The 15,000-nt window shown below is 35.4% G+C and overlaps 1 protein-coding gene across 8 annotated transcripts in view; it reads left to right on the top strand.

Annotated features, from left to right (window-relative positions):
* phactr1 (phosphatase and actin regulator 1) overlaps window positions 1–15,000 on the top strand; it is a gene marked incomplete at its 3' end in the record, with an annotated part of 30,875 nt that overhangs the window by 10,353 nt on the left and 5,522 nt on the right. Inside the window, exons 1-10 of one of the 8 annotated variants that reach the window (XM_079584071.1) lie at window positions 1–402; window positions 6,325–6,489; window positions 7,349–7,429; window positions 8,162–8,257; window positions 9,094–9,276; window positions 9,838–10,075; window positions 12,285–12,457; window positions 12,541–12,697; window positions 14,684–14,739; window positions 14,822–14,883. The exon at window positions 1–402 is cut by the window's left edge and continues 305 nt beyond it. In XM_079584071.1, the coding sequence (XP_079440197.1) occupies window positions 90–402; window positions 6,325–6,489; window positions 7,349–7,429; window positions 8,162–8,257; window positions 9,094–9,276; window positions 9,838–10,075; window positions 12,285–12,457; window positions 12,541–12,697; window positions 14,684–14,739; window positions 14,822–14,883 (1,524 nt within the window). In that variant the 5' untranslated portion in view covers window positions 1–89. Of the gene's footprint in view, window positions 403–6,324; window positions 6,490–7,348; window positions 7,430–8,158; window positions 8,258–9,093; window positions 9,277–9,837; window positions 10,076–12,284; window positions 12,458–12,540; window positions 12,698–14,683; window positions 14,740–14,821; window positions 14,884–15,000 lie in introns of all 8 variants that reach the window. The other 7 variants (XM_079584073.1, XM_079584072.1, XM_079584070.1 and 4 more) reach the window with 7 other exon arrangements.

Genomic DNA, 15,000 nt, shown 5'->3' with positions numbered 1-15,000 from the left:
CGTGCGCTTATACTCAGGTGGGCCAACGGTTTTTGCGCGTGTGGTCTCGCGCACTGGACGGTTTGCGCGGCTCGGGATGATCGGTAATTATGCACGCGCTCTTCCGTTCGGTATCCGCACCATCCCGGGGTGTGACCGATAGACACGGATCCGTAATGGCGGGTCCCACATTCACCGGAGAGCACGGGACATGGATCACATCTCGGTTACGGGAGGACGCGTCATCTTCTTCATCATTATCATCGTCGTCGTCCGCGGAGAAACCGCGCAAACGGAGAGCCTTTAACCTGGTCAGGCTACGGCAGCCCACCGCCCCCGGTAACAACAACACTCCGTTTGTGATCTCCGGTCATATCAAGCACATCTGCAGTAACTGCAGCCGCGGGAACGACATCCGGGACGGTGAGTGATGATGATGATGATGGTGGTATAACGGACCGATGCTAGAATAAAACCGTCATTTGTGTATTATTGTTTATGTTGGCTAATGTCATTCTCAGCTAACGTTAGTTAAAGGGACAGTTCACCCAAAAATCATCAAGTTGTTCCAAACCTGTGTGAGTTTATTTCTTCTTTTGAACATTAGAGGAAGATATTTTGAACACTGCTTTTCTTACTCAGTATTTTTGTCTTGTTTCCAGTCCAAATATCAAACATTTCTTAAATCAAGATGCATTTACTAAAGTTGTAAATTGACTTTAAGTCTTGTTTTCTGGGGAAATAAATAAAAATGAAGTGAGTTTTTAAATTATCTGCCAATTGGGTAAGAAAGACCTCAATGTGTATTTCGGACCCTTTTTTTTTCACCACAAGTCTCAAAGAAGATGTTATTGAAGACAAATCTAAAAATGTATTACATTTCTTATTAAATATATGCTTCATCTTTAATTTCAAATTCTTAAATTTGATCAATAAATTCAATTAGAATAACAAATAAGACACTATAAGGCTGTTACCAAAAAAAAAAACTCCATTAAATAATGTTACGAGATTGTTTTGAATATTTATTTTTAATATAAAAAGAAGAAAAATTATAAAAAAAATATGGGGGTAAACAAAATATACTTCTAAACATGAAACTATAAATTATAAAGCGCTGCAACTTCATAAACATTTGCTTTCAATTAACATTTAAGTTTATACAGTAGATGTATATTAGCTTGGTGTTATATTCAATGTAAGAAAAATTAATAAATGCAAATTCAATGCAGAGCAAAGACCTTTTAATTGGTTACCTGACCATACACAGTGGAAGATTATAATGTATTTATTAACATGTAAGTTTACTGTAAAATACTGTATGGATTTTGGATGTATTACAATTATTTATTATATTCATCAAGACAACACATGTACTTTTACAGTAAAATATATATTTTTCTAAGTATAAAATATGAGTCACCTTGTAATTTACAGTGAACAATGCATCATTAAATACACATTTTATATACAAATATATATTTAATATATAAAATAATTTGATATAATATTGAATTTTAACATTTTATATATTAAATGTAAGAAGTAGGTATAGGCTAATAAATTTTTATTAAAAATATAATTTCTTGTAATAAGTAAAGCATATGTTTATTGCATTATTTTAGTGTCACATGGTGTTACCCATATGATGCTGTGGTATAGTGTGCACCATTTAAATATAGGGGTGTAATAATATATCGCAATACAAAAATGCATCAATATGTATCGTGGATAGTGACAATATGTATCGTGGATAGTTAAAATTACTGATGTGAGGAAAAAATGCAATTTATTTTAGTTTTAGTGCCAGTCTTACATTAAACTACTATATATAATGTTGAATGTAATGTATAATATTGCACTGGGGGAATATTTGTGTGTCCTGATAATGCCAAATCGTCCCCTTGGAATTATAAGGTTCTATCTGACATTTTTGTAAAAATTGAGTTATTCACATATTCTTATTCTGTGACCACTTATTTACATTATGTGATGTTCACTCAAAAAAATAACTCTTTGAAGGAACATAATAAAATCATGGAAAGGTTTTCCACATGATTAACTTGCTTTATTTCAGCATTATGCAATTCTGTTATTCCAATTTAATGTTCTTATGTTGGGTCAACTTAATTTATTAAGGTTGATTCAACTTATTTACCATGGTTGGGCACAGCTTAATTTAATAGTGTCAGCCCAACTCATTTTAAGGTTTCCTGACATGATTCAGGCGTTTTTTATTTTCATTCATCCATTAATATTTCATTTATTTTAGTGACACATAATTAAATTGATAGACTTTAGCTAGCTATTTGTTAGCAGTAGCACATATTAACATATTAAATGCTAAGATTTACATGCTCTAACCAAAGCAGTTCAAATTAACCAAATCAGTCACAGCCAAACACAATGCTCCACTCTTCTCCACAATGGTAACCCACTGTAATATAAATATATTATGTAAAGTACACAAATAGTTCATTTTTTTGAGTGTTGTTTTTAAGTTGTGTACATTTTGGAACTTTTTATTTTGAAAATAAAAAGGTTCTTTCTACAAAGTCGAATGGAATGCAAAAACTTTAAAGCTCAATATCTTAAAACCAGTCAGAATGCAGATAGAACCTTATAATTCCAAGGTGGCGTAATGTCTGATGCTACCAGTAAAAAGTGGCCAACATTATTTTAAATATATCTAGTCAGTGAAAGAGTGAAAGCATATTCATCTGAAATAATCCTGTGTTTCAGCTTCAGAATCATGAATATTGTTATTCTGGAGTCTCTATTGTCCTGTGCGTTGGGTTTCCAGCACGAGTCCACCACTATTCATTTACACACACACAATGTAAAACCAAATTTAGCATTTTAATCAGCAGTGCATTTTCTGTTAACCTTTTATCATATGTCTTGGAGTATCGCAATAATATCGTATCATGAGTTCAGTATCGAGATATGTCTCGAATCGTGACATGATGACGGTATTGTTACACCCCTATTTAAATATGTATTTTTTTTCTCAGTTTTGATAATTATGTTAATACACTTATGCCACAAACATGAGAATGATAAGTGTGAACTCATATGCTGGCATTGAACTTTCTGCAAATCCACGTTTTATTGTTTGTTTGTTTTATGTTCTGAGTTCTCGTCCCTCAAGTCGTCTGCTGGTTGTGTGTGATGATGGCATATGTTCATCGGTCAGATGTGTGTGTTCAGCAGTAAAACCCTCTGGAAAACCAGCATCATTCTTCCCTTTACCTGCGCAGGCACCGACAGTCGGTGGAGAAAGCATCCAGAGTGCTCCCAGTTTTCCCAGAGGAAGTTTCCAGTGATTTCAGTGCAGTGGCCTTTTTTTTTTTTTGCATTTTATATATATATTAGGGCTGTCAAAAGATTAATCGCTATTAATCGCATCCAAAATAAAAGTTTGTGTTTACATAATATATGTGTGTGTACTGTGTAGAATTATTATGTATAAATACACACACATTCATGTATATATTTAAGGAATAATTGCATTTATATACTGTATATACATTTATATAATTTATATTATATATAAATATTTTATATATAAATATAACCAATTTTTCTTAAATATATACATGATTGTGTGTGTTTTTATATATATTAATTATTATACACAGTACACACACATATATTATGTAAACACAAACTTTTATTTTGGATGCGATTAATCGTGATTAATCTTTTGACAGCCCTAATATATATATATATATATATGTATACACTGCCGTTCAAAAGTTTGGGATCGGTAAGGTTTTTAAAAGAAGTCTCGTCTGCTGATCCAAGGTTGCATTTATTTGATTAAAAATACAAAAAATTTTTTTTTAATATTGTTAAATATTACAATTTAAAATCGCTGTTATCTATGTGAATATATATTATATTATCCTGTATATTTATTCCTGTGATCAAATCTGAATTTTCAGCATCATTACTCCAGTCTTCAGTGTCACATGATCCTCCAGAAATCAGTATAATATGATGATCTGATGCTCAAGACACATTTATGATTATTATCAATGTTGAAAACAGTTTTTGATTTTTTTCTACTCACTATGGTAGTGTATTGATTGATTATATTTTATTTATTTAAATTTATTTATTTATATTAATAATTTGTTCATTTAGTTTTACCTTATGTGTTAAAAATGTTGAACAGATTCATTGATGAATAGAAAGTTAAAAAGAACAGCATTTCTCTAAAAATAGAAGCTTTTGTAACATTATACACTGCCGTTCAAAAGTTAGGGGTCAGTACGATTATTATTATTATTTTTGGAAAGAAATTAAAAATCTATACACTTTTATTCAGCAAGGATGCATTAAATTTGTGTGAAAAATTTGTAAAAAGTGACAGTAAAGATTTATAATGTTACAAAAGATTATATTATTTTAAAAAAATGCTGTTCTTTTTTACTTTCTATTTATCAAAAATCCTGAAAAAAGAATTGTACACAACTGTTTTTAACACTGATAATAATCATAAATGTTTCTTGAGCATCAGATCATCATATTACACTGATTTCTGGAGGATCATGTGACACTGAAGACTGATGCTGAAAATTCAGATTTAATCACAGGAATAAATTACACTTTACAAAATTTTCACATAGAAAACATTGTAATAATATTTAACAATATATATATTTTTTTAGTATTTTTGATCAATTAAATGCAGCTTTGGTGAGCGGAAGAGACTTGTTTTAAAAATCTAACCGATCCCAAACTATTGAACGGCAGTGTTTATATATATATTTATACGTGAGACAGTCTTCTCCCCTTCATCTGAGAAAATAAATGTTCTTTGCCCTGTTTTATTTGAGTTACTAAATGGAAAAAGTAATAAAAAAGGTCTGCAAACTTCGGCGTAATCCTGTACGTGTGACACAAACTGGGAAGAAGGGAAAATCCTGAAGATAGTTGCATGAGTTTTTCCAGTTACATGATCCTAAAGGTATTTTCCGTGACATTTATGATGCAATTATTCACTTACCGGTACTTGTGAATTCTTTTGGCTCGTTTACTTGATTTATGAGCTTGACTTTTTTATAATTGCAGCTTCTGGAAATTGTCCTGATAGTTTATAGATTTGGTTTGTAGATTGACTTGTTATGGGAATAATTCACCCAAAAGTCTTCATTTACTCGCCCTCATGTTGTTTTAAACTTGTGTAGGTTTCTACTTTATTGAATGCAGGATTATTATTTTTTCCCCATGCAATGAAAGTGTTTATTTTTACCATAAAAGTTGTTCTGTTGACATACGGTAGCTTAGACATCTTTGACAGGGTTCATTTGTAGTGCTTGAATTTTACTTTTTTGAAATTGAAGTCCTGGGAAACCCTTGAAAACAGCCATATTTATGAAAAGTGCTTGAATTATTGAAAGACTATACGTGACCCTGGAGCACAAACCCAGTCTGGAGCCGCACGGGTATATCTGTGGCAATAGCAACTATACATTGTATGGGTCAAAATTATCCATTTTTCTTTTATGCCAAAAATCATTAGGATATTAAGATCATGTTCCATGAAGATATTTAGTAAATGTCCTACCGTAAATATATAAAACATGTATTTTTGTGAGTGAATGCAGCATAATCGTGAACATAAATGCACAACTTTAAAGGAGATTTTCTCAATGTTTACATTTTTTTGCTCCTCAGATTCCAGATTTTCAATAGTTGTGTCTCGACCAAATATTGTCCTATCCTAACACACCACACATCAATGGAGAGATTATTTATTCAGCTTTCAGATGATGTATAAATCTCAATTTCATAAAATTGACCAATGTGACTGGTTTTGTGGTCCAGGGTCACAAATATGGAAAATTAGTGTTTAATTTTATTGATGAAACAATCTTTTCACGCAAAAATTAAAACTGCAGTACATCTGATACATATATAGAGGCATTTCTCATGGCTATGAGTGTGATATTGCTCATAAATATCCAAGTATACAGCTTTCATTCTTCAGGTCAATCATACTGTATATTCATGGAAATAAATCAGTTTTAATAAGGGAAGCGATATCTTTGTCATAGTATCTTTTCAACGGTTAAAGTTTCCACAGTCATTGCATGTGCTGCACTTTATTATTTGTACCATTTATTTTTATGTATATATTTTATATTTTTATGTATCCTTTTTTTCTATTTGAAAAGATAATAAAGAAATCTCAGTCCTTGAAAACCCAAAAAGTAGTGCTTCTGAAAGTCCTGGAATGTCATTTTACAGAAGAGAATCTCTGGCGGCAAATTATGGCAGAATTTTCATATTTGTGTGTCGTACTCCTTCAAAGCGTGTTTGTGTGTGTGTGTTCAGCAGAGGGTGCGGAGCGTCTGGCGGCGATGCGCTCGGACTCGCTGGTTCCCGGGACACACACACCGCCCATCCGCAGACGGAGCAAACTGGCCAGTCTAGGGCGACTCTTCAAACCCTGGAAATGGAGGAAGAAAAAGAGCGACAAGTTCAAACAGACGTCTGCAGGTTCGTCTTCTGCCTGAATGTGTTCATTTATACACTAGCGCTCAAACGTGTGGAATGATCATTTTTTTATTGTTGTTGAAAGATGTCACTTATGCTCACCAACCTGCATTTATTAGATTTAAAAAAAAATTTGTGAAAACCGTGATACATTTTATTTTTCAGGATTCTTTGATGTTCAAAAGTTCAAAAGAACAGCATTTATTTGAAACACAATCTTTTGTAACATTATAAATGTCTTTATTGTCACTTTTGATAAATATAAAGGTGCAGTCTGTAAGAATGAGTGGTCGGAATAGGTACTGCAGGCGGATTCAAAATATCAGAGATCGTTGTTTCTCGTTGACTCGGCGCTCACACGCGTTGTAGTTTGAGACGCGCAACAGGAACGAGCGCAATGGACGCTTTTTCAGAGGAACGAATGAACTTAGCATGTTTCCTCAATATATGCAAACATATTATGGTATTTGCTTTAGTAGAGTAAACAAAGTTACATACAGCACCTTTAATGCATCATAAAATTCAAGTATGAATTTCCTTTTTTTCTTTGTTTAAAAAAAAGTTTGAATGGTAGTTATCAGAATTTGCACAAAAATATGAAGCAGTATTCAACATTGGTAATAATAAGAAAAGGATCATGTGACACTGAAGACTGGAGTAATGATGCTGAAAATTCAGCTTTGGAATCACAGGAATAAATTACACTTTACTGTATATTCACAGAAAACAGCAGATTTACATTGGAATAATATTTCACAATGTTTACTGTATTTTTGATCAAATAAAGCAGTCTTGGTGAGCAGAAGAGACTCTTTGAAAAGCATTGAACATTAGTGTGAGTGGTTCTGTGAATGCTTCGCAGTGCTGGAGAGGAAGATGTCGACGCGTCAGAGCAGAGAAGAGCTCATCAAGAGAGGCGTGCTGAAGGAAGTGTACGAGAAAGGTACGTGTACATCACACACACTCATAATCAATGTAATCGGCAGTGACATCACGTTTATGACACTCTAGAAGCCTCAGAGATTTTGATCTACTGGAAATAAGTGAGACTAGTCGCGTTTCCATTACCCTTCAAATTGCGCAAATTTAAATAGAAAATTGGAAACACAAAATCAAAAACTCCCATTTATCGCAAAAAAATGTTTTAACGTTCGCATGGAGGTTTTTTCAGGCAATTAGAAAAATAAATATTTCGCAAGACTGCAATGGAAACAGTGTTTGCGCATTTACAGTCGCCTGACGTAGAGGACGCGTGTGTTTGGACAGAAGACGAGACTCAGTTCTTTATTAAACTCACAAAATAATTACAGGAATACTGGATTCTAAACCTCAAAGAAACGCCACAATCACGACCTGGAAGCAGAACTGAGTGAGAAACACAGAAACACTCTCAGTATAAGAGTCTGTCCTCGACATTAATGATGGATAACACACATTAATAATAATGGCCAGTGCGGTGACAGGGATATACATAAACCCCCAACGTCCGTCACCATGATTTCTGGAAGCATTATCGCGAGAGGAAGAAATTACGTTTTAGTCGCATAACATCGGTTAATGGAAATGCCGTCATTTCGCAATCGTTTTTTACCGACTTTTAGAAAAAAGTGCAAAAATTTTGCGCAAATCTGTAATGAAAACGCGGCTAGTGAAACATCTTTCTCTCTGTCAGTAGAGGAGGTCAGCGGTGACGTGTGTGTGAGTGACCTGGATAGACATACGGTCATCAGTCCAGGCTCAGAGTCAGCTGACACCAGCGTCACAGCGGCAGGTGTGTTACACGACACTTCTTTACCAGTTTGTCCACTTGTAATGTCAGTCGAGGACGAGATTCTTGAACAGCCATACTTTAGGGATCTTATTCATTTTTTTTTTCATAAGGAAATTCCTGATACCGTACCTGTATTTCACACTGATGTGCATCAGGAATGCTTAATGTGTGTTGATGATATGCAAATGAGGGTGGTTATATGTTAATGAGATGCTGATTGGTGTCAAACATGATGTTTTTGCTGTATAGTTTCAATAGATTGTCAGACAATATATTACTGTTGAAAAGTTTGGGATAACAAAAAAACAAAAACAAAATTATTTAAATGCTCAAGCTCTTAAAGCAGAATGGATTCTGATAGGCTGAGAATGTTTTATCGTTCTGAAAGTGATTCCAACGATATCGTTCCTCTGTGCCGTTATCATTATAGTATTTTGTGGACTTTGTTATTCTTTTATATTTAGAACTATATCTTTATCGTTATCATCCTTGGTGTGAACGTGCCTTAAAGGAATAGTTCACTTAAAAATGAAAAGTCATCATATACTCACCCTCAAGTTGTTTCAAACCTGTATGAATTTCTTCTGCTGAACACAAAAGAAGATATTTTGTCGGTAACCAAACAGTTAACGCTAGCTATTGACTTTCATTGTAGGAAAAAAAATACCATGGAGGTCAATGGGGTCCATCAACTGTTTGGTTACTGACATTCTTCAGAATATCTTCAGAATTTACATTTTTAAGTGAACTATTCCTTCAAGAGACATTAATAGATTTAATATATATTTGTGCTGTTGGAAATACTAAAATTGTCCCATTCTCTCGTTCTCGTCTAGTGTCGTTCTCAGAGGTCCAGTCGCCTGGAGAAACTGTGGCGTGTCTTTCATCTCAAGCCCCGCCCCCTGTGAAGCCGTTGCCTAGCGACAGCGCTGACATCACTCACGTGAGGCCGTCGTCACTGAAACAGCCTCCTGCCTTACCGCCGAAGCCATACAGCAGAATACCCAGCCATCTCACAGGTGACGCTCATAGACTGTAATAAAATATGTGCGTAGTGTGTGTGACGTCACCTGTAGTGTTTCTGAAGAGCGTTTTTGAAGCCCAAAGTGGGCGGAGCCGGCCGTCGCCATCTTGGTCGCGCGTCACTCTCGCATAAACGAAAATGTGCAGCGAGGCGGATTAGCTGAGGTGACGTGATGCTAACAGACAAACGCTAGTTGTGACATCAGCGGCAATCCACCTGTCACTCAAGTGGCCACACCCTTAATTATGCAGAACTTTAAGGCTTAATATAATTTAAACGGATGAGTTATAAAAAAAATCACCCCCTCACAGTCGTCATGAAGGGCAAGATTAGCTAGATAGACCAAAACCACTTTTTGCACCAGTCTGTAAACATGTTTTATTCTGCTGTAAAGTTGGGCATTTTAACATGCGGGTCTATGGGATTGAGTCTCTTCTGCAGCCGGACTCTAGTGGCCAGTGGAGGAACTGCAGTTTAATCACTTCAGTGTTGGGTTCACGAGAGAGAACATGAAAACCATCAGGGAAAACATAACTCTGTCTCTTCTTCTCTTCAGAGACGCTTGCCAGACTGTCGCCGCCTCTGCCGCCAAAGAAAGTGATGATATGTGAGCCAGCGGCCTCGTTTGCCCTCAAATGCCTACCGTCCCACGCGCACACACACGCACACTCACACACACTCACACACGCTCACACGCAGCAGTTCGCCACCCTGCCGCTGTCTCTGCACCCGCCCAGCCGCATCATAGAGGAGCTCAACAAAACACTCGCGCTCACCATGCAGAGACTCGAGAGGTGAGGACACACACACACTCTCACACACACACACACACACACACACACACACACTTACACACTCTCTCACACACACACTCTCACACACACACACTCTCACACACACACACACCCTCACACTCACTCACACTCACACACACCCTCACACACACACACACACACACACTCACTCACTCACTCACTCACTCACACACACACACACACACACACACACACACACACACACACACTCACTCACACTCACACACACCCTCACACACACACACTCACTCACTCACACACACACACACACACACACACACACACACTCACTCACACACACTCACTCACACACACACACACACACACACTCACTCACTCACTCACACACACACACACACAAACTCACTCACTCACACCCTGTACAGACTGTATATTCTATCTCTTGTATTTTTACATTTTAAAAAATAAAATTCCATATTAATAAATTTCCCTCATGGGGATATTTCATCTTCATTTATACAGTTGATTGATGAACATGAAGCAGAGCAACAACTCACTGTGTGATGAAGTCTATAGAATACAGTTAGAATGACCCTAACATTCAAGATATCAGGGAAAAAATTCTCTCAGGGTGTTTTTGTCTCATATTTATATCATGAAATAGTTAAGCAATATCACACGAGTGCAAATGTGATGTTGATTTTATACAACAGTTCAATAAATAAGAAGTTAATAGTGTGTTATATTTCAGACAAAGTATTGTCTCTTTTTACTCAATTTTGCCAACGAAAATATTAAAGCCAGAGCAGAAGTGTTGTGCGTCTCAGAGTAACACACAGCGGTGCTTCGTTTCTGAGCGAATCAATCGGGTGAACCAATGATTCAATGACTCATTCAGAAAGAGAGTCATTTACTTCATTTCTGAATGAATCAATCAGGTGAACCAATGATTCAATGACTCATTCATAAAGAGAGTCATTTACTTCATTCCTGAATGAATCAGCCGTTTGAACAAATCAAATGAATTAATTAATGATTCAATGACTTATTCATCTTAAATATTTACTGCCCCCTACTGGCAGTTATAGTTTCTTATTCAGAGTATTATTTCATTTAAAAAATATATTTCCATATTAATAAATAAAAAACATTAAATGTATAGTTAACCCCCAAAAAATTTAATTCTATCATTATTTACGAACCCTCATTGCTGCCGAAGCCAAAGTTTGTGTAATACATTCTGTTGAATCAAATAAAAAAAACAATTCTAAAGATACTTTTTGTAATGTCTATTTGATGCTTTTCTCATTTAACAAAATAATTACTTTAAATGAACTTTTGGGGTAATTTCTCAGCCAAATTTGATGTGCGACTATTAAGTAATTGCCACTTTGTGTAATTAATTAGAAGATTTTCCCCCATTCTACAGCATCTCATGTTTTTAAACGCAAAAAATTACTCTGTGTGATCGGCGCTTTGTATTAAACTGCATAAATAAATACATGATTTGTTTTGTTCATAATGTTTGTAATACAATTTATTTGATTTATTTATACTTTGAATAAACTATTTATTGTGGTGCATTAATATTTTGCTCATTGCGCCCTCTTGTGGCCTTGTGTTTTTTTTTTACCCTAACTGAAATTATGCCTTAAGTTATAATTCAAATATTAGTAATATTTAAGTATAAAATTCGAACTTAGTTTTTCAGGCATTTTGACAGCCCTAATAACTATAACGATAAAGATATAATTATTATTAAATAAATAAATAAATACAAATATTGTTATTATTACATAAAATAGGACCATTCACACTAAGAACAATAATTATAGCAATAAATTCAATTTCAGCCATAAGCAGCTCTATAGAAAACAATAGTGCAGATAATACTCTATAACATAATCAGTTATTAATATTTCGCTGGTTCACTCTTGTTTTTGCATGTTCATAATTTCTCTGACCAAAAATAATTCCTGCACAATTTGGCATGTGTTATTCAAATAAATAAATCAAAGCACAACTGTTATATGCCTTCAAAATCTTTAACACATTTGAATAATATTTGAATAAATAGAGATTATACATGTAAAAACTTTCAGTATTTGACTTAACTATTCTCATAAGTTACCGTCTGAACTTTACATCCCTGAAATACACACTTGTCGTGTGCGTGTGTGTGTGTGTGTGTGTGTGTGTGTGTGTGTGTGTGTGTGTGTGTGTGTAGTTCTGTACTGCAGGCGGTGCCATCTGTCCTGATGGAGACGGAAGAGGAAAAGGAGAACAGAGATTCAATGCACCAAACTCCCGCCAACACACACACGCTCATCACACACACCTTCAGCGCGCATGAGGAAGAGGACGAGGATGAGGAGGATGACGACGACTCGCTGTTTACAAGTACGAGATCTGGAAGATACTGCATGTGATGTGTGTGTGTTTACATCATCTAAATGTGTGTGTGTGTGTGTGTGTGTGCTCAGGTACACTGGCTTTAAGAGTCCTACGGAAAGATTCGCTGGCGATCAAGCTGAGCAACCGGCCGTCGAAGAGTGAACTGGAGGAGAAGAACATCTTGCCGATGATGAGTGACCAGGAGCGCCTGGAGTCCCGACAGCAGATCGGCACCAAACTGACCCGGTGAGGAACACACACACACAAACACACACAACAAAACTTTTGGTGCCTGCAATAAAACAGCTGTCCGGCGACTGAACACTTGTGAGGCGCGCGACAATGATACGAAATGAGCGTAGTTGTCTTGCGCTTAAAGCTGGAGGCGGTCATATGCAAACGCTGGTACGTCGTACCGTGACGTCACTTCTTACCATGGATCCAGAGCGAGCTGTATTTAGAGCTTGATTAAATAAATGATTCGTTTATAATGGGGAGGAAGTCTTAAGCTGCGAAACTTGCAGGACGTTTTAATGGTACAAAGACCTCCTATATACTAAAAGATCAAGGCAAATTTGGTTTCTCATGTCATGAACCCTTTAAAATATATATATATATATAAAAAGCTTGGTGCCAACATTTCTCATTTATTTATTATTTATCTCATAACTTGATGTACTAAAATAACAAACTGAAACTGAAACAAAAATAAGTCTAAAGCAACAGTATACAAATGTCAAAAACACAACAAAATTACCAAACCTTTAAATTATATTAAAAATTATATATACATAGACATTTACAGTCGCTAGGACACATTTCTCAATACTTGGGTCACTTTCTCCACTCTTCACACAGTGAGCACAACAGAAGTGTGTGTGGGATAAACTGTGGATCATTTATCATTGCTTCAAAATGCATTCATTCTTTTCTCACTTCGACACAACAACCGCCACAACTCTGTGTGTCTACAGGCCAATCTGCACACGCTTACACACTGATCAACTGTTCAACTTAAGTTTAAAACAATAACATAATACAAAACTGTATACGACAGCATTTTTGACACATTTCTACAGTAATATTGTAATGAAATATATTTCGAATCTAAAAATGAAATGGTATAAAAACAATTGTACCAATCACAGCTGATTCCTGTCTGTGTCGGTGGATGGTGTGTAGACAGATGTTTGTACTTTGGAATTACTCCAAAGACATAAAATATATAAAGTATTGAAGCATCTGCATCATGTCTGATTCATTCCAGTAGCATATATGGCAGTGAACTCTAAACAGTAGAGAGTAGAAGAAAGAAAGCATGTACAGAGGAACACATTGTAATGCTCCTGTTGTTAGTGTTTTTAGGTCGTTGTTTTGTGGGTGATAAAGTGTGTGTGTCGGCTGTCAAGCTTTGCTAGTGTTGTGGAAGTGTGTGTTGATCTGAGACATGTATGAAGTGATCTGGTAGTTTTAGTGCATGTGAATGTAAAAAATGAACTGCTGTGCCGAGCTGAACGCTGGTTAGGAGAACTGTGTGAAAACGTGACCCAAGTATTGACAAATGTGTCCTAGCGACTGTAAAAAAAAAAAATTAAATGAATAAAATCTACTTAAACTTTATTGAAAATGTAAATAAAAACGAAAAGTAGAATAAAAAAATGTAAATTAAAATGAATGAAATTTACATAGAAATTTTTTAAAAAGTATAAAATGTCAAAAGCACAACAAAATTACTAAAACTTTAACGAAAATTAAAATGAACATGGAAAATATATTTAAAAAAATGTATGTAATAAAAATTTATAAAATCTAAATATACATTTAAAAATATATATTTAAAATTGACAAAAGCACAGAATTACTAAAACTTTAATGAAAATTTAAATAAACATGAAAAAAATAAACGTAAAAATGTATAAAATCTACATAGACATTTTTTAAAAAGTGCATCTAGTTAAGAATAATACAGTAGTGTTTGATTGACACAATCACAGCCAATCAGAACATATCTGATTTTCATATGCAGCTGTGGAGGCCGATTCTGAACCAATGAGATTTCAATGTGGGCGGAGTTACACTTCTATTCAAATAGAAGCAAACTGGCAAACAAAAAGCATCGCGTTTCGAGTATTTTGTTATTGTGATTAAATTGTAAATGATCACTTGCTGCTATTTTGTCAGTTTGTGTTTGTCATTTTGAATAAATGAAGCTTGTTTTGGGTCTGTGTCCAGTCGTCTCAGCCAGAGACCGTCAGCAGAAGAACTGGAGCAGAGAAACATCCTCAAACGTAAGACAAGCTGTCACTCAAACACACACATCTCGAGTCCATGAGCTTCAGACTCAGTGTCCGCTCTCTGTCTCTCGTTCAGCTCGCAACGAGCAGGAGGAGCTGGAGGAGAAGCGCGAGCTGAAGAAACGGCTCTCCAGGAAGGTGAGGAGATATCCCCAAATCCTGAGCTTTCTGGCTGTTTCTATAGCAACAAGCTATTCTAGGTCGCGGCACAGATTAGATTAGTTATGCAACATCTTTAGGTGTGTTTCGTTTCAT

This window comes from Phoxinus phoxinus (assembly GCF_949152265.1).
Source record: "Phoxinus phoxinus genome assembly, chromosome: 16".
In the NCBI taxonomy this organism is placed as follows: domain Eukaryota; kingdom Metazoa; phylum Chordata; class Actinopteri; order Cypriniformes; family Leuciscidae; genus Phoxinus; species Phoxinus phoxinus.
This window is presented reverse-complemented; position numbering and strand designations above follow the sequence as displayed.